Here is a 20,243-nt window from a genome sequence, read left to right as displayed (position 1 = left end):
GAGTCTGTCACCCCAAAATGCCATTTAGTCTGCATATATATTTATGTAGCCCCCTATAAAAATCATACCAGGCATATAGTTTAACTTAATATCTGCTGAAAAATTTATCCATATTTAATATGGAAATGAGGGTGCTTTGGTGCATCCTTGGCGTGGCTATGGCTTAGTGCACCGTTACGCCCTCCAATTTGCATATTAAAGCCAATCCATTGTCTTGATTGATAGCGCTTTGTTGGTAAGAGTGAACGCTGTCAGCTCATGTGTCTGCGCTTGCACACTGACACTGGAGGAACCCAGCGGTGTCAGTGTGGGCGCACTCTGAAGCTTGGAACCTGCCTGTTTACGGACACCGCATCAATGCACTCGAAGGTGTAATGAGCGGCTCCAGTGAGGAAGAGAGGGTATTGTGATGTGTGACTGCTATTTGCTGTACCCACAACCACGTAGTGTGCGCACCCACACTGACACTTGGAGTGCGCTGCTGCTCTCCTCCAGTGTCAGTGCGCAAGCACAGACACGCAACATGATTATAGACAGTGTTCGCTCTTACCAACGGAGCGCTGTCAATCATAAGGGACTGGCTTTAATATGCAAATACGAGGTTGTAATGGTGCACCAAGACATAGGTTATGCCAAGGATGCACCGAAGCCCCCTCATTTGTATGTTAAATAAAAATAGATTTTTCAATAAATATTAAGTTAAACTGTATATCCCTGCTATGACTTTTATAGGGGCTATGTCTCCTATATAAATATTTATGCAGTTTAATTGGCATTGTGGGGATGACAGATTCCTTTTAATGAAACCTAATAGGAAAAATTATTTTTTTTAGCATCAAATATATGCATGTAAGCAAATAAAGCAAAAGGTGGACAACCCCCTACACGCTCCTCCATCACAGAGAGTGACAAATTGCCTAAAATTAGGGATTACAGTATTAGCAGCCAACTGGGACAGTTCTATATTTGAGCACAGCTATAAAGGACAGCCTCGTGTGCTTGTTTGTTTTCTGTACACACTTAAAAGCAATCCAGACATAATCACATTTAATACAACATATGTACAGCAAGCGACGCATATCTCAGAAATACGTCTTTATATAGCCACCTCCCACGCACTCGCATTTAAAGTGTGGCCGAACATAATGCCCACGGCAAAATTTAATGAAAAAGTCTTTGATGTGGATCCCAAAAGGTCCTTTATGTGAAAAAAATAAAAAGACGACTTAGTCAATATGGGCTCCTCTGCATTTTCTAGCTACGGGTTATTATGTGTCACAGTCGTGTAGGTGTACGTATACTTGCAGGATGTAACGCACAAATCTGAATAGACATGTAAAAGATTTCTGGGACCTATAGAATAAAATGTAACGTGGTTATATAAAAATGACACACGTACTTCTGCACTCACACCCACTGCTGAGACACCTGTGCATTACACACGCACTTCTGTGCAAGTAGGTGGGAGAAGAGATACCTGTAAACACCCGCCATATGATGCTGAAAAGAAGTGACATGCGTGAATGGACAACGATGGCAATGGCAGAAGGACAGGCATTATGATCCACACACAAACACCTACACATGTTATCGCTCGCACTCACTGACTGTCAGCAGTTTGCACGCTTTCTATATTTAGCTGGCAGTATCGTACGCTCTCCTCCCAACCCCATCTCTCTCACCCTTCGATGGGATCTTCCTCGTATGGGCTTGGAGGGTCACAAGTAAGTACATCCCCCTCCTCGGACACTGCCTGAGGCTCCATGCTGCACTCTCTCAGACAGTCAGAAGTGTGCCGAGAGTGCAGGGATACTGCCTGCCAGCCAAGAGACTGCACTCCGGGTGGTTACCAAGGAAACGGGAAGGAAAAGACTCTATGGATGGAGAGTGGGGGGGTCTCTCCGCTGCATTAAGTGGAGAATAATGGAAGAAGGAAAAAAGAAAGACAGAAAAGGAGTGATAGAGAAAAGGACAGAAATAGGTTGTCTGGGGAGAGGGGAGGAAAGGAAGAAATGAAGAGGGAATGCCAAAATCAGAGAAGGGAGAACAGGAGAGAGGAGGAGAAAAGAGAGGGAGTGAGTGGCTTCTAGGAGGAGGGAGCACAACAGAATAGGTGTTTAGAGAGCAGACAGAAATAGACTATAAAACAATGCGGAGTAGAGGAGAGGCTGCCATTTACAAGGACTGTGCCACACTTTGTTTGCAATTTGAAGGATGGATCTGTGACCCGCTAACCTATTTTTTTTTTGCCACCTGAGGGACTGAAGGCTTGTTAAAAATTGGGAAGAGAGACAGGTGGATGGACTGGAGGAGGAGGGGGCTGATTGGGAAGTGTACAATCAGTGACAGATATCTGGCAGAGGTAGAGTCAGCTGAGAACTTGCTTCATACAGACACCTGTGTCCAGAGCCAGCCCTGGAAAGCTGCAGCCGAAGCTTTGATGGTTTTATTTAACTTTTTCACAAACAATATTTTGCTGAATTTTGATTTTTTGTGTTTTTTTTAATGGAACCTGTCATGTTGTAAATTGGATCATATCTGCAGGCAGGATGTTATGGAGCAGGAGGAGATAATCAGATCAGATACATATTTTTGTGGGAAAAATGTCAGTAAAACTTGTATTTTATTCATTGAAATCCCTGGTGTTTGTATGTATATGAGTCCAGTGGGCAGGCCTACTCAGTGATTGACAGTCTTCCTTTCATGACTGTGCACGTAGAGAAAGCTGTCAATCACTGAGTAGGACCGCCCACTGGACTCATATACATACAAAACACCAAGGATTTAAAGAAGTTGTCCATTACTTTAATATTGATCACCAGTCCTTAGAATAAGTCATCAATGTCTTATCGGCGGGGGTGCAACACCCATCATTCCCGCCAATCAGCTGTTTTTGGTGTCGGCGGTGGCCAGAACTGCCCAGTTATGGAGCTTCTCAGCACAACTCCGTCTACTGTATAGTGATCACGGCCGGGTTCTGCACATCTGCCCCGTATTCAAATCAATAGGGGGCAAATGTGCAGTACCCGACCGCGGCCACTAATCCATCAACGGAGCTGTGACACCACTCAGACAACCAAAAACAGCTAAATCGGTGGGAATGCTGGGTGTGAAGACCCGGGGTATTTCATGGGCGTAACACCACTCAGACAACACAGGGTGAGGGTAAAACAGCGTGGCAATACTTTATTAAACCACAAAGCGGACAATAAACACATAGAACAGTCCCAGCAAATACCCAAGATGGTACAACATTACACAGTCTCACCCTTCCGCCCCGCCCACCGGGGATAGAACAGCTGCAACTTTGGGACTTCCAGGGCCAACTACCTAAACCAGTGACCCCCTACTTCTCGTGGGCCCCCACAGAGAGAAGATAGCGGCAAGCTTAGGAAGCTAGCAGTCCATCGAGGTACAAGGCCAGGAGACCCAAGGGTCCCATCCTGGCCTCTCCGAGAGTTTCCATGGGGCCAGATGACCGGCTGGTCAAAATCTGGCTTCTTCGAATGTCTCCATGGGTTCCAGGTGACAGGTGGGTCCCTCCTGGCAACCCCAAACAACATATCTATGGGGCCAGGTGACTTCATCGTCCCAACCTGATCTCCCCAAATGTATCCATGGGCTCTCTGATGGTTAATGGAGCAGATCTGTATCTTTGCAGTCAGAGCTATATACCCTTAGGCTAGAATCATGTAGAATCCAAATCTGTGTTTCTTTGGGTATAGCCATACTACCAAGTTGATGGTGTGAAGAGAGTCTGAGTGTCCTCTTGCTTCTCCTTGCTTCTCTGTTTTAAGTCTCTCTGCTACAGAAGCACATTTCCTTTTTAAGTACACATCCTCAGGTTGGGAGGAAAGGGCAGTCTCATGTCTCATTGTTTGAGCATTTAATGAATTTGCTTTGTTTGTCCATTTGTCTTTTGAGTCAATAAGCCACATGGTCCACAAAGGTTAATCAACATAATTAGTAAACAATCATTGTTCCAGAACCAAAGAGGAGACAACAATCAGGATTATACAAATACTGGTCTGTTCTTGGTGACCAGGCACATAAATACACATACATTTACAAGTCAACACAAAGATAATAGTGTATTTTTCTTGGATTAACAAATCTAATTGTCTGGCTTATTAAGATTATAGGCTGTATCGTCACCCTGGGTATCGCACCCCCACCAATCAGACATTGATGACCTATTCTAAGGACAGGTCATCAATATTAAAGTAGTGGACAACCTCTTTAAATTAATAAAGTTATACTGAATCTTTTCCTGCAATCCTATATAACATTCTGCTCAGCTTCTACTTTTCTATACCGTGCTGTCTTGTCTACAGATTGGACTGTACGTACAGGTTCCTCCAATGGCAAAGATCATAAACACTGTGGTCAGTAGGGCAAATTGTTAAAAAGTTTGCAGACAACAGCACTTTTGTTTTTACGTGTGTGCCAAGGGCATGAAGTTTTTTTGTTCTAGTTCTTATTGGCTTCTCTGTAGGTCTTGAAAAGTGGCAAAAAAAACTTTAAAAATGTTATCAAATAAAAAAGCCACCAATAATGCTTGTAAAAACACTATTAAAAGCATTTGAAATGTGTGGTTTGTTACAAGGATTAAAAAAAACACAAAAAAAGAGAGTAAAAAAAATAGAAAACCTAATAATGGCCCAAAAGTAATACTACAGGCTGGACAGACATCTATCTGATATGGTCTAGTGCAGGGGTCTCAAACACGCGGCCCGCATGCGGCCCCTCCGGCTGCTTCTTGCGGCCCGCAGGCACAGACCCTGTAACTATCGCGGCTCTCTCCAGCAGCCGCCGACATCAGCGCTGTAATGCAGAGTATTGCCGCGCAGAGACCGACTCTCTGCACAGCAATACCAGTGTCAGCCGCCGGCCTATCAGAGGCTAGCAGCTGACATTGGCGTCCCAGCACAGCGGAGTATGACGTCACTGATATGCGCAGATGTCAGCAGCTGGCCTCTGATAGGCCGGCGGCTGACACTGGTATTGCTGTGCAGAGAGTCGGTCTCTGCGCGGCAATACTCTGCATTACAGCGCTGATGTCGGCAGCTGCTGGAGAGAGCCACGATCGTTATGGGGTCTGTGCCTGCGGGCCACAGGTGCAGAAAGGATGCCGAGGGAACGGAGGACAGGTGAGAATCTTTTTTTTTTTTTTTCTCTGTCATGTGAAATACATCACAGGGGACCTGTGCTCAGTATGGGGGGGGGGGCACTGTGCGCAGTATGGGGGGACGGAGACCCTGAGCGCAGTATGGGGGGATGGGGACCCTGAGTGCTATATGGGGGGAAGGGGACCCTGAGCGCAGTATGGGGGGAGACGGGGACCCTGAGCACAGTATGGGGGGAGACGGGGACCCTGAGCGCAGTATGGGGGGGACAGGGACCCTGAGCACAGTATGGGGGGGGGACCATGAGCGCAGTATGGGGGGAGACGGGGACCCTGAGTGCAGTATGGGGGTACGGGGATCCTGAGCGCAGTATGGGGTGGACGGGGGACCCTGAGCGCAATATGGGGGGGACGGGGACCCTGAGTGAAGTATGGGGGGGACGGGGACCCTGTGCGCAGCATGGGGGGGCGACGGGGACCCTGAGCGCAGTATGGGGGGGCGACGGGGACCCTGAGCGCAGTATGGGGGGGCGACGGGGACCCTGAGCGCAGTATGGGGGGGCGACGGGGACCCTGAGCGCAGTATGGGGGGGCGACGGGGACCCTGAGCGCAGTATGGGGGGGGGGACCCTGAGCAGACTATGGGGGGGAAACGACCCTGAGCAGACTATGGGGGGGGGGGCGGTGACCCTGAGCGCAGTATGGGGGGTACGGGGACCCTGAGCGCTGTATGGGGGGGGGACCCTGAGCGCTGTATGGGGGAACAGCGACCCTGAGCGCAGTATGGGGGGGGGGCACGGACCCTGAGCGCAGTATGGGGGGGGGACGCGGCCCTGTGCGCAGTATGGGGGGGGGCGCGGCCCTGTGCGCACTATGGGGGGGGGGGGGAGACCTGTCTGCAACATGGGGACCTGGATGGGGGACATGTCTGCAAGATAAGGACCAGGATGGGTGACCATGTCTGCAATATGGGGAACCTGGATGGGGGACCATGTCTGCAATATGGGGGACCATGTCTGCAATATGGGGAACCTGGATGGGAGACCATGTCTGCAATATGGGGAACCTGGATGGGGGACCATGTCTGCAATATGGGTGACCTGAATGGGACACCATGTCTACAATATGGGGGACCATGTCTGCAATATGGGGATCATGTCTACAATATGGGGGACCTGGATGGGAGACCATGTCTGCAATATGGGGGACCTGGATGGGAGACCATGTCTGCAATATGGGGGACCTGGATGGGAGACCATGTCTGCAACATGGGGGACCTGGATGGGAGACCATGTCTGCAATATGGGGGACCTGGATGGGAGACCATGTCTGCAATATGGGGGACCTGGATGGGAGACCATGTCTGCAATATGGGGGACCTGGATGGGACACCATGTCTGCAATATGGGGGACCTGGATGGGACACCATGTCTGAAATATGGGGGACCTGGATGGGACACCATGTCTGCAATATGGGGGACCTGGATGGGAGACCATGACTGCAATATGGGGAACCTGGAGGGGAGACCATGTCTGCAATATGGGGGACCTGGATGGGAGACCATGTCTGCAATATGGGGGACCTGGATGGGAGACCTTGTCTGCAATATGGGGGACCTGGATGGGAGACCATGTCTGCAATATGGGGGACCTGGAGGGGAGACCATGTCTGCAATATGGGGGAGCTGGAGTGGAGACCATGTCTGCAATATGGAGGACCTGGAGGGAGACCATCTCTGCAATATGGGGGACCTGGAGGGGAGACCATGTCTGCAAGATAAGAACCAGTTTAAAAGTTGTATAGAAAATAAAATGGTATCACTAAAAATGTCACTTTGTCATGCACATAATGCAGCCCCCCAAATTAAATGTTTTTCCGTGTGCGGCCCATATGCCCAGCTGAGTTTGAGACCCCTGGTCTAGTGAATCCTGCATTGAGCAGGGGGTTGGACTAGATGACCCTGGAGGCAGGGTCGGCTCCAGGTTTTTGTGGGCCCTGGGCGACAGTTTCTCAGTGGGCCCTTTTAACACATACCACGGTTCATGAAGCACAGATACCACAGAGAAATATACAGTACAGACCAAAAGTTTGGACACACCTTCTCATTTAAAGATTTTTCTGTATTTTCATGACTATGAAAATTGTACATTCACACTGAAGGCATCAAAACTATGAATTAACACATGTGGAATTATATACTTAACAAAAAAGTGTGAAACAACTGAAAATATGTCTTATATTCTAGGTTCTTCAAAGTAGCCACCTTTTGCTTTGATGACTGCTTTGCACACTCTTGGCATTCTCTTGATGAGCTTCAAGAGGTAGTTACCGGAAATGGTTTTCACATCACAGGTGTGCCCTGTCAGGTTTAATAAGTGGGATTTCTTGCCTTATAAATGGGGTTGGGACCATCAGTTGTGTTGTGCAGAAGTCAGGTGGATACACATCTGATGGTCCTACTGAATAGACTGTTATACGCAGGCTGTTCCCCCCTTATAATGCCCCATTCAGGCTGTTCCCCCCATATAATGCCCCATGCAGGATGTCACCCCCCCTTATAATGCCCCATGCAGGATGTCACCGCCCCTTATAATACCCCATGCAGGATGTCACCCCCCCTTATAATGCCCCATGCAGGATATCACACCCCTTCCTCCCTTATAATGCCCCATGCAGGCTGTCACTCCCCCCCCTTTTAATGCCCTATGCAGGATGTCACACCCCCTCCCTTATAATGCCCCATGCATGATGTCACTCCCCCTCTTATAATGCCCCATGCAAGATGTCACTCCCCCCATATAATGCCCCATGCAGGATGTCACCCCCCATATAATGCCCCATGCAGGATGTCACTTCTCCCCCATATAATGCCCCATGCAGGATGTCACCACCCCTCCCTTATAATGCCCCATGTGGGATGTCACTTCTCCCCCATATAATGCCCCATCCAGGATGTCACTCCCCCCCTTATAATGCCCTATGCAGGATGTCACTTCCCCCCTTTAATGCCCCATGCAGGATGTCACCCCCCCTTTAATGCCCCATGCAGGATGTCACCCCCCCTTATAATGCCCCATGCAGGATGTCACTCCCCCTTATAATGCCCCATGCAGGATGTCACCCCCCCTTATAATGCCCCATGCAGGATGTCACCCCCCCCTTATAATGCCCCATGCAGGATGTCACCCCCCCTTATAATGCCCCATGCAGGATGTCACCCCCCCTTATAATGCCCCATGCAGGATGTCACCCCCCCTTATAATGCCCCATACAGGATGTCACCCCCCCTTATAATGCCCCATGCAGGATGTCACCCCCCCTTATAATGCCCCATGCAGGATGTCACACACCCCCTCGCTTCTAATGCCCCATGCAGGATGTCACCCCCCCCTTATAATGCCCCATGCAGGATGTCACCCCCCCTTATAATGCCCCATGCAGGATGTCACCCCCCCTTATAATGCCCCATGCAGGATGTCACACCCCCCTCCCTTATAATGCCCCATGCAGGATGTCACCCCCCTTATAATGCCCCATGCAGGATGTCACCCCCCCCTTCTAATGCCCCATGCAGGATGTCACCCCCCCCCCCCCCCTTCTAATGCCCCATGCCCCATGCAACTACAGAGTCATAAACCTTCTCTGGTATTAATATCAGTACAATAACTTTGCATCAGAAGCTTCATCACATGGATTTCCATGACTGAGCAGCTACATGCAAACCTCACATCACCAAGCACAATGTCAAGGTTCAGATGGAGTAGGGTAAAGCACGCTGCGATTGGACTCTGGAGTAGTGGAAACATGTTCTGTTAAGTGACAAATCAAGCTTCTATTTCTGGCATTTTGATGGATGTGTCTGGTTTTGTGAATGCCATGAGAACTCTATCTGCCTGACTGCATTATGCTGGCAGTAATGTTATATAGAGGGAGCGTACTGTGTGTAGGGGTGGGTGTTTTTCACGGGTTGACCTAGGCTCTCTTGTTTCAGTTAAAAGAAATCTAAATGCTTCAACATACCGAGACATTTTGGACAACTGCATGCTTCCAACTTTGTGGGAACACAGTTATGCTGGATCCATTTTCTCAGTACACTAATCAAGGTCCTTAAAGGTATGGTTGTGGAAGATCTTAACCTGAGCCTTCATCTACACTCCATTATATACCTGGAATTAACAACAACTGAGATTATGAGCTCGGCCCTCTTGTCCTACATCAGTGTCTGACCTCACAAATGCTCTTCTGGATGAATGGAAAAAATTCCCGCAGGCACATTCCAAAATTTTGGAAGGGTGAAAGCTGTTAACTGCAAAAGTAAGACCTATTTCATATCAATACAAAGGGATATAGAATGGAATATCATAAATGCAATATAGTGTTTCAGTATGCGAGTCAACAACTCAAACTACCAATGTATGAACTTGTGGAATACAGATGGTCATCCCGATGAAACATGTCACATTACAGCAAGACCCATAACTGCTGCAGGAAAACATCATCACTAGGTCATAAAAAAATAATATAATTGATAACAGAGATTCAAGGCAATATGTAGTAGATGTGCCCATGATTAGCTAACAAATGGCCACTACTTCAATAAAAGACAAAAAAATAATCTTCAGGCCTTCCAGACAAATATCCTACAAAAGAGTCATGATTTACAATTCAAGACTGGATCACACATTCTCTATCACCTGGAATTGTCTGATTTGTGAAGGGACGTACCTGTTTTTAGATGAATTGGGCTCTACGAGGCTATTTCTTGAGTCCCTGTATCCTTGATGTCCTGAATTTCCGGCTATGAGACTATTTCTTGGGTCCCTGTTTCTCGATTGCCCTGAATTTCCGGCTATGAGACTATTTCTTGGGTCCCTGTTTCTTTGTTGCCCTGAATTTCCTGCTGTGAGACTATTTCTTGGATCTTCATATCTTTGTTGCCCTGGATTTTCGGCTATAAGACTATTTCTTGAGTCTTTATGTTCATGTTGTCCTGTAAGAGGAAAGAATGGCATTAATAATTATTAAAGTTGAAGCTTCTATTCCAAAACTACTAAGAGCATTGTCTCTTGTAGCTGCCAAACATGACAGTCAGCGCACTTTCGAAATTGATCGATTTTTAATAGCCTCATGGTTTTAAGGTTTATCCACATGGCCATTGACTGCGAAACAGCCATTGCTTGGCCATAATGAGAGACCAGCCTCTCATAGAGGCATGAAAAATACCAAAAACAAGCAAAACTAGTGGCTCCTGGTCCAAAAGCAAAATTGCCACCATGTGCCTGCCCTTTACGAGGTTTTATGTTGTGGAGATGCTGTCAAGCTCCTCAGGCACCAAGGTCTCTTAAGACCACGTTCCCACAATATGAGTATTTGGTGAGTTTTTGATGTTGCAGATTTTTTCATTGTGTGTTCGAGCAGTGGCGTACCGCCAATGGCGGCAGGCCACGCGACTGCTATGGGGCCCGTGAGACGGGGGTCCCATAGCAGTCGCCTGCACCGTGTACCTGCATCGGGGTTCCCGCCACCCTTGCATCGGGCCCCCCCCTGCTCCTGCCCCCCTGATACGCCGGCGCTGCAGGCTGCAACTAGATTGCCGGCACTTCCTCAGACATGCGGCTGTGTATGGTAGTAATGACACGCGGGGGCGACACTGCACCTTTAATTGTGCTTGTATGTCACCCCTGCCGCGTCATTACTAGCAGACACAGCCACACACAGCGCGGCTATGTCTGGGGAAGTGCCGACAGACAAGCTGCAGCGCCGGAGTGAGGTCCTGGCTGTACAGATGCTGGGGGAGCGGCCCGGACCCAGACAGTGAGGGGACCCCCCTGATGGTCCAGGGCCTTGACGGTGAGGGGACCACCCTGATGGTCCAGGGGACCCGACGGTGAGGAGGCCCCCCTGATGGTCCAGGGCCCCGACAGTGAACGAGCCCCCCTGATGGTCCAGGGCCATGTCTGTGATGGTCATCAGACATGCCGGCGGCCCTGCACAGCTAAACAGGAGACAGGCCAGGGGCAGGTAAGTGAGGCTTGTCGCCAGATTCCCAAATCCCCATTTTAAATATATTTCTGATGTGTCTTGTGTGTGTGTGTGCATGACTATGTATATATATTTATGTCTGCTTTATGTGTTTTTAAGAATGTGTTCAAATATGTGTGTATGTGTACATATCTGTGTATGTGTTTGTGTGTGTGCATGTCTGCGTACTGTGTGTGCATGCATGTCTGTGTACTGTGTATGCGTGGATGTCTGCGTACTGTGTGTGATCGCAAGTCTGTGTACTGTGTATGCGATTGCATGTCTGTGTACCGTGTGTGTGATCGCATGTCTGCATACCGTGTGTGTGTGATCGCATGTCTGCATACCGCGTGTGTGTGATAGCATGTCTGCGTACCGTTTGTGTGTGATCACGTCTGCCTATCGTGTGTGATCACATGTCTGCGTACCGTGTGTGTGATGGCATGTCCGCATACCGTGTGTGTGTGATCGCATGTCTGCGTACCGTGTGATTGCATGTCTGTGTACCATGTGTGATCGCATGTCAGCGTACTGTGTGTGTGATCGTATGTCTGCGTACTGTGTGTGTGATCACGTCAGCGTACGGTGTGTGTGTACGCATGTCTGTGTACTGTGTGTGATTGCATGTCTGCGTACTGTGTGTGATCGCATGTCTGCGTACCGTGTGTGTGATCGCACGTCTGCGTACCGTGTGTGCGCATGTCTGCATACTGTGTGCGCGCGCTTGTCTGCATACTGTGTGTGTGCGCGCGTGTCTGCATACTGTGTGTGCGTGTCTGCATACTGTGTGTGTGCGTGCGTGCGTGTCTGCATACTGTGTGTGCGAGCATGTCTGCATACTGTGTGTGCGAGCATGTCTGCATACTTTGTGTGTGCGTGCATATCTTCATACTGTGTGTGTGCATGTCGGCGTTCTGTGTGTGTGCATGTCTGCGTACCGTATGTGTGATCGCACATCTGCGTACCGTGTGCGCGCATGTCTGCATACTGTGTGCGTGCGCTTGTCTGTATACTGTGTGTGCGCATGTCTGCATACTGTGTGTGTGCGTGTCTGCATACTTTGTGTGTGCGTGCATATCTTCATACTGTATGTGTGCTCGTGCATGTCGGCGTGCTGTGTGTGTGTCTGCGTACTGTGTGTGTGCACGCGCATGTCTGCGTACTGTGTGTGTGTCTGCATGTCTGCGTACTGTGTGTGTGTACGCGTGAGTCTGCGTACTGTGTGTGCATGTCTGCGTACATGTCCGCGTACTGTGTGTGCATGTCTGCGTACTGTGTGTGTGCATGTTTGCATATATGAAGGATGAGGGGACAGCCTGGGCCCTGTGTACTATACCGATATTTCTCTGCCGTATCTGTGCATCATGAATAGTGGTATGTGCTAACGGGGCCCACTGAGACTCTTTCGCCCAGGGCCCACGAAAACCTGCAGCCGACCCTGGTTGAAATCAATGATGGAGGAGGAAGCATCATGTGATACTCCCTTTCCCATCATTTCTCCTCTGTGTGTGACGCAGTGGGGTGATGACGCTCCACGCTCTGTCAGACAGTGGAGCTGGCAGCTGCTGAGGTGATGACAGAGACGCGCTGCAGAGACTGAAGCAGCGGGGAATGAGGAGCGGTAAGTATGTATTTATTTATTTTTTAAATCAGTGAGTACTGATAGTACTGGAGGACTGGGGCTGCATTTTACCCTATGGTGGGGGCCGCATTTTACCCTATGGGGGGCTGCATTATACTGAGTACAGGACCATGGGGTGCATTATACTGTGTTGAGGACCATGGGGAGTGCAATACGATGTGTGGAGGACCATGGGGAGTGAATTAAACTGCGTGGAGGACCATGGGGAGTGTATTATACTGTGTGGAGGACCATGGGGAGTGCATTATACTGTGTGGAGGACCATGGGGAGTGCATTATACTGTGTGGAGGACTATGGGGGGGGCATTATACTGTGTGGAGGACCATGGCAAGTGCATTATACTGTGTGGAGGACCATAGGGAGTGCATTATACTGCGTGGAGGACAATAGGGAGTGTATTATACTGTGTGGAGGACCATGGGGAATGTCTTATACTGTGTGGAGGACCATGATGAGTGACTTATACTGTGTGGAGGACCATGGCGAGTGACTTATACTGTGTGGCGGACCATGGCAAGTGCATTATACTGTGTGAAGGATCATGGTGAGTGTCTTATACTGTGTGGAAGACCGTGGCGAGTGTCTTCTACTCTGTGGAGGACCATGGCGAGTGCATTATACTCTGTGGAGGACCATGGCGAGTGCATTATACTCTGTGGAGTGTGGAGAGTTGTGGGGCCATTATACTGTATGTAGGGCCATTATACTGTATGGAGGGAAGCGTGGGGGTCACAGTTGGGGGATCATACTGTGTTGGGTCACGATACTTTGCCTTGGGAGTTGAGGTGGGGTAAAGTACGGTCATTATACTCTGCATGTGGAGGAAGTCACCATGGAGATATCATACTGTGTTTGGGGGGGCACTTTTGTTGGCATCATACTTTATGGGGGCAATGAAAAAAGAATCTAGGACTTCAACAGGAGGAAAATTACTACAGTCATATGAAAAAGTTTGGGCACCCCTATTAATCTTAAGCTTAATGTTTAATAAAAATTGGTGTTTTTGCAACAGCTATTTCAGTTTGATATATGTAATAACTGTTGGACACAATAATGTTTCTGCCTTGAAATGAGGTTTATTGTACTAACAGAAAATGTGCAATCTGCATTCAAACAAAATTTGACAGGTGCATAAGTATGGGCACCCTTATCATTTTCTTGTTTTAAATACTCCTACCTACTTTTTACTGACTTACTAAAGCACTTTTTTTGGGTTTTGTAACCTCATTGAGCTTTGAACTTCATAGCCAGGTGTATGCAATCATGAGAAAAGCTACTTAAAGTGGCCACTTGCAAGTTGTTCTCATGTTTGAATCTCCTCTGAAGAGTGGCATCATGGGCTCCTCAAAACAACTGTCAAATGATCTTAAAACAAAGATTATTCAACATAGTTGTTCCGGGGAAGGATACAAAAAGCTGTCTCAGAGATTTAACCTGTCAGTTTCCACTGTGAGGAACATAGTAAGGAAATGGAAGAACACAGGGACAGTTCTTGTTAAGGCCAGAAGTGGCAGGCCAAGAAAAACATCATAAAGGCAGAGAAGAAGAATGGTGAGATCAGTCAAGGACAATCCTCAGACCACCTCCAGAGAGCTGCAGCATCAACTTGCTGCAGATGGTGCCACTGCGCATCGGTCAACTATACAACGCACTTTGCACAAGGAGAAGCTGTATGGGAGAGTGATGCGAAAGAAGCCGTTTCTGCAAGCACGCCACAAACAGAGTCGGCTGAGGTATGCAAAAGCACATTTGGAGAAGCCAATTTCTTTTTGGAAGAAGGTCCTGTGGACTGATGAAACCAAGATTGAGTTGTTTGGTCATACAAAAGGCGTTATGCATGGTGGCAAAAAAACACAGCATTCCAAGAAAAACACTTGCTACCCACAGTAAAATTTGGTGGAAGTTCCATCATGCTTTGGGGCTGTGTGGCCAATGCCGGAACTGGGAATCTTGTTAAAGTTGAGGGACGCAAGGATTCCACTCAGTATCAGCAGATTCTTGATAATAATGTTCAAGAATCAGTGATAAAGTTGAAGTTACGCAGGGGATGGATCTTTCAGCAAGACAATGATCCAAAACACCGCTCCAAATCTACTCAGGCATTCATGCAGAGGAACAACTACAATGTTCTGGAATGGCCATCCCAGTCCCCAGACCTGAATATCATTGAACATCTGTGGGATCATTTGAAGAGGGCTGTCCATGCTCGGCGACCATCAAACTTAACTGAACTGGAATTGTTTTGTAAAGAGGAATGGTCAAAAATACCTTCATTCAGGATCCAGGAACTCATTAAAAGCTACAAGAAGCGACTAGAGGCTGTTATTTTTGGAAAAGGAGGATCTACTAAATATTAATGTCACTTTTCTGGTGAGGTGCCCATACTTATGCACCTGTCAAATTTTGTTTGAATGCAGATTGCACATTTTCTGTTAGTACAATAAACCTCATTTCAAGGCAGAAACATTACTGTGTCCAACAGTTATTACATATATCAAACTGAAATAGCTGTTGCAAAAACACCAATTTTTATTAAACATTAAGCTTAAGATTAATAGGGGTGCCCAAACTTTTTCATATGACTGTATATAAAGGCTGGAAAGTTGCAAGATCTGCTCTTCTGTGACCCCGACAATTATTTACATTTTTTTTGAGAGGGGGGCCCAATTAGAACTTCTGCTATGGGGCCCCATGATTCCTATGTACGCCCCTGTGTTTGAGTGCATTTTTATACATGTATTTTTATTGCTTTTTGGGTTATATCAGGTTTTAAATAAAGCTGTGTTGTTTTTGATACTTCCTGGTACTTGGCCCTGACAAAACTTTATTGATACAGTCAGGTGCAAATTACATGTGCAGTTTTTAGCGCAATACTGCAGCAGAAACACACTAAAAAAAGCGTATGCATTCTTTACCTGTGGATTTTCTGCATTTAATACAATTCTATGGGGATATTCTGCGCATAAAACACAGTGTACCCGCAAGAGAAATTGACACGTAAGGCTACGTTCCCACGATGAGTTTTTGGTGAGTTTTTTATGCTGCATATTTTTGAAAAAAATAAGTAACCTATTTTACTTAATAGGTGCAGAAATGGTGCAGAAAATAAGCAACATCAAAAATGCACCAAAAGCTCATTGTGGGAACGTAGCCTTACGGATTTAAAAAACATAACCTGGGTCAGTTTAGGTAGCAGGGAAAAAAAATCACAGTGGGCATGAAACTTCTATAAATCCCATCTACTTTACTGGAACTGAAAGACGCTGAGTTTTTTGGGCAGCGAAAATATGCAGCTTTAAAAATTCACCAGAAACTCATCATGGGAACATAACCCCATACACACTCTCGTCTCTCCTAGACACACAGTTAAATATAGATTTCATAGTGATTTCTACAAAACAAAAATAAAAGTTTCTTCATTGAAAAATAAAATATGTACCTCAAGTTGAATGCAAGTCAACCACTCTCAGATACTTTTGCTTTAGGCTACATTATATCTCTCTCCACTTGGATGACAATACTTCAATAATAAGAAAAATACCAAAGATATGTGTGCTCTGGTCATTTAACTATTTCCTTGATACTATCTCAGTAGTAAACAAACAGTAGCGTATCCACTGACAAAAGACAAGCATGAACAATTCTATAGTAATATATATGGATAAAAAATTAATATTAAAGACCTTTCACAGAATTTTTTTAAATTTAAGCTGAGTCTCTCCTCCAGTTGCCGCTGCTCCACTGATTCCGAAACAGTTTTCCTTTTTCTTCTGTGACCCTCCATTCTAAAGTTATGCCCCTCGGAAATCAAGATGCAAATTTTCCCTTCAACTAAGGTATAGTTGAAGGGCGTATAGCATAGAACTTCTTTGTTGGTATTTGCATTCTCTGCTCTGATGCTGGCCAATCAAAAGATGGCCACGCCCACAGAGAAGTTCTGTGGTACACGCCCACTTAGTTGAAGGTAAAAAGTGCATCTTTATTTCCAAGGGACATAACTTTGGAACGGAGCGGCATCAAAGAAAGAGAATAACTGCTACAGAATCAGTGGAGCAGCGACAATTGGAAGGAGAACTCAGTTTAAAAAAAAAAAAATTCAGAGAAAAAAAGAGGTGTTCACATTTTGGGTATTTTGCATTTTTCTCTGCAGTAAGAAAAGTACAGTTAGGTCAGGGTCACATGTTCAGTATTTGCCAAAACCAGGAGTGGGTGATAAATGCAGAAGTGGTGAAATGTTTCTATTATACTTTCCCTCTGATTGTTCCACATCTGGTTTTGGCTTACAAATACTGATATAAAATACTGACCAAATAGTGAACGTGTGAACGAGGCCTTAAAGGGGTATTCCCATCTCCAAGATCGTATCCCAATATGTAGTAGGTGTAATAATAATAATATTAGCAAATACCTCCAATTAGAAATGGAGTATAGTTTTTCTGATTTGCTATGTCTCATTCCTCATGTGCAGGCATTGCAGGACCTTAGGTATCCATGCTTACGAGAACTAGCAACTAGCTAACTAACTGTCACTATATCAGTGGTCGTAACCATGGATACCTAAGGTCCTGCAATGCCTGCACATGAGAAAAGAGACATAGCGAATCAGAAAAACTATACTACATTTCTAATTGGAGATATTTGCTAATATTATTATTATTATTATTATTATTATTATTATTATTCCTACTACATATTGGAGATGGGAATACCCCTTTAAGTATCAATGGAGGTTCAGATTTTATCCAAGGCATTCCCTTGCTGTTATATACTACTGAATTCTCTGAAAATTACATGACAATAAAAACACCTTATATTTATATGTGGTGCAAACTTTCATAGACACGGACCATGTGTTGCAAATTAACGGGTGGTTTTCCAGTGTGAAAAGCGCCGGTCTTGATGATTCAGGACCTATGCCTCCTGATTCAGGTTAACCATGGCACATTATCGAGTCAAGTTGCAGTCGATATGTGTCACTATTTATACACTGACTCTTACACATTGGTTATCAGTCTCAGGGCTCGCTCACACTGCCGTATATGCTCTCATGCGAGAGAATTGGGCCGATTATGCTAATGACACTCGGGTCAAACGCTGTCAGAGATTCATCCGAGTGTCAGCTTTGTGTGATCCGATCTGGCATGAGAGAATCACAGCACAGGTGAGAAGACGGAGAATTTAGAACTTAATTTCTCCATCTTCTGATTTGTCTCTGACTTCCGAGTGCAGTCCGATGTCTCACATGCACCCATAGACTTGTATGTCTGTGTGTCATCCGAATATTGGAACCACTTGCAGCATGCCGTGATTGTTCGCTCATGCTGAATCAGCATAAGAAAATAATTGCAGATCGGCTCTGTCCCATAGTATAACATTGGGCCAAGTGCTATCAGATAACACCCGGCCACGTTATACGCCGGTGATAGTGTACCCTTAGGCCAAGTTCACACAAGCGTATTTCTCAGTAGTATATGGACCACAATTCCAGGACTAAGTGCTGGTCTCCTGACCCGAAGTTACACCCTCAGAGTCACATATGAGGCTGTACGATTGGGTCGAGGAGACCAGTCACCAGACCAAGCATTGCAGTCCGTATAAGGACCACAAAATATGCTCATGTGACCCCGGCCATAGTTAATGAGCCACAGTTCATGAAACAAAAATTGACAAGGATAAATGGTACCGGCTTTAGGAACTTGGCCTAATTTGGTTAATATTACATGGCTCCTGCCTTAGATTGGACTATGCCCTGTGTGACCTTCTTGCCGGGGAGACTGATGAGCTCAGTCACACGCCCCAACGTATAGTTGTACAATAAAGTAATTGAGCAATTTTTAGATACCAGTGCAGACACTATTAATTGTAAAGCCACGAACGGCGAGAAGTCATTTTATCACCCACATACACCGGTAAATAAACCCCTCATGGTGCTGGTAACATTTTACAGGTCGACATTCTCGTAATTACAATTTTATCTTCTAGTCTCTGTTTTAAACATTTTACTGGAAGAAGGAATGAAATATTTTTTCCTTAATCCTCAGAGACATGGAAACTTTCTTCCTCTAAACACTTCTCTCACAGAGGTGGCAATATATTCTCCTTTCATCCATTGCTCTGCTTCATATATGTATGACAAACTTCTGTTAATCCTTTAAATTCTAACATCATCTACTGATATAATAAATGTCTGGAGGATTCTACGCTGTGGTTTAGTCAGTTCAGAAACCCGGGCTAACTATATATCTATATCTATATCTATATATATATATATATATATCTATCTATATATATATATATATATATATACACACACACACACACACACATACATATATATATATATATATATATATATGTATGTATGTATATATCAGGGAAAAGGTCCAGGCATGTCCATCACTATTTTCCATACACTGTCATTTATCAGGTGATGGCAAAAGGGATGTTCTTTTAGCTATTGTCTGCTTGGCATACACATCCATACTGGTTTTTGTAGACTGCACAACTTTATACAGAAGGCCACTACAAAATGCGTATACTGTGCAGTATATGTGTTTACAATGAGACCAGCTGGAACTGGAACAGTTTTTTGGCCCCTGTGCAGGAACAGTATATGGGCCCTTTACAGTCCAAAGCTCATCATTATGCATCCACTTATGTGTCTTTGACAAAAGCTGTTTGCTTCTTGGAGGTGGTAGTGGCTCCTTTACCTCTTGTGCCCATTTATGGCTGCACAGGTTGCACCAATGGTATGTCTGCCCATGAATGAGACCCTATGGGTAACAATCTATGGCACTGTCACAGGCCCCTGTAGGACTTATATGACCTGAGTGTACCAGGCATCCTCTGGCCCTTTGACTGTTCCTATCTAGACGCCGCCCTCCTCACCTCTGTTCAATGTTTCAATTTCACTGGTATCTGCATCGTCGGTACTGGTGAATATAATGATGGAGAAGAGAGCCATCAACTCAGTCTTTCACCATTCAGCCTGTGTGACTGAGTGTCTCAGCGCAGCAGGCACAATGACGTCATTAGTTGGCGCCTGTTGTGGAGCCTCAGTGTACAGAGAAGGACCAGAGCAGCACACAGGGGGAATGGGGGCGAGGTGAGTAGTGTTTGTTTGTTTTGTTTTTTGTCATTTGCTTGTGGGGGCAATATGTGGGGCCATCATTATGTGTTTGGGTACTGTGGGAATCATACTGTGGAGCTCATCATTATGCATTTGGGGACTGGGGATCATACAGTGTTGGGGCCATTATAATGTGTTGGGGGTTTCTGAAGGATCATACTGTGGGGTCATTATTCAGTATTTGGATGCTGAAGGGGTTCATACTGTGGGGGGTCATCATTCTGTGGTGAAAGGCTGTGGGGGGGTTATACTGTGTGGGGGAAACATACTGAATTAGGGGGTCATCATTTTGTGTTTCAAGACTGGGGGCTTGTACTGAGAGGG

General features: G+C 46.1%; 1 protein-coding gene across 5 annotated transcripts in view; it reads right to left on the bottom strand.

Annotated features, from left to right (window-relative positions):
- Positions 1 to 20,243, bottom strand: part of NGEF (neuronal guanine nucleotide exchange factor) — a 235,068-nt gene that overhangs the window by 109,570 nt on the left and 105,255 nt on the right. For 4 of the 5 annotated variants that reach the window (XM_073674494.1, XM_073674493.1, XM_073674495.1 and 1 more), the window contains one exon: positions 9,852 to 10,116. In XM_073674494.1, coding sequence (XP_073530595.1) covers positions 9,852 to 10,116 — 265 coding nt within the window. Of the gene's footprint in view, positions 1 to 1,682; positions 2,051 to 9,851; positions 10,117 to 20,243 lie in introns of those variants that run through there. The other variant, XM_073674496.1, reaches the window with a different exon arrangement.

This window comes from Phyllobates terribilis, unplaced genomic scaffold (genome assembly GCF_046119375.1).
Source record: "Phyllobates terribilis strain yellow unplaced genomic scaffold, ASM4611937v1 Scaffold_3__8_contigs__length_932513732, whole genome shotgun sequence".
Lineage (NCBI taxonomy): Eukaryota > Metazoa > Chordata > Amphibia > Anura > Dendrobatidae > Phyllobates > Phyllobates terribilis.
Note: the sequence above shows the minus strand (reverse complement) of the source record. Positions and strands in the feature narration are given on the sequence as shown.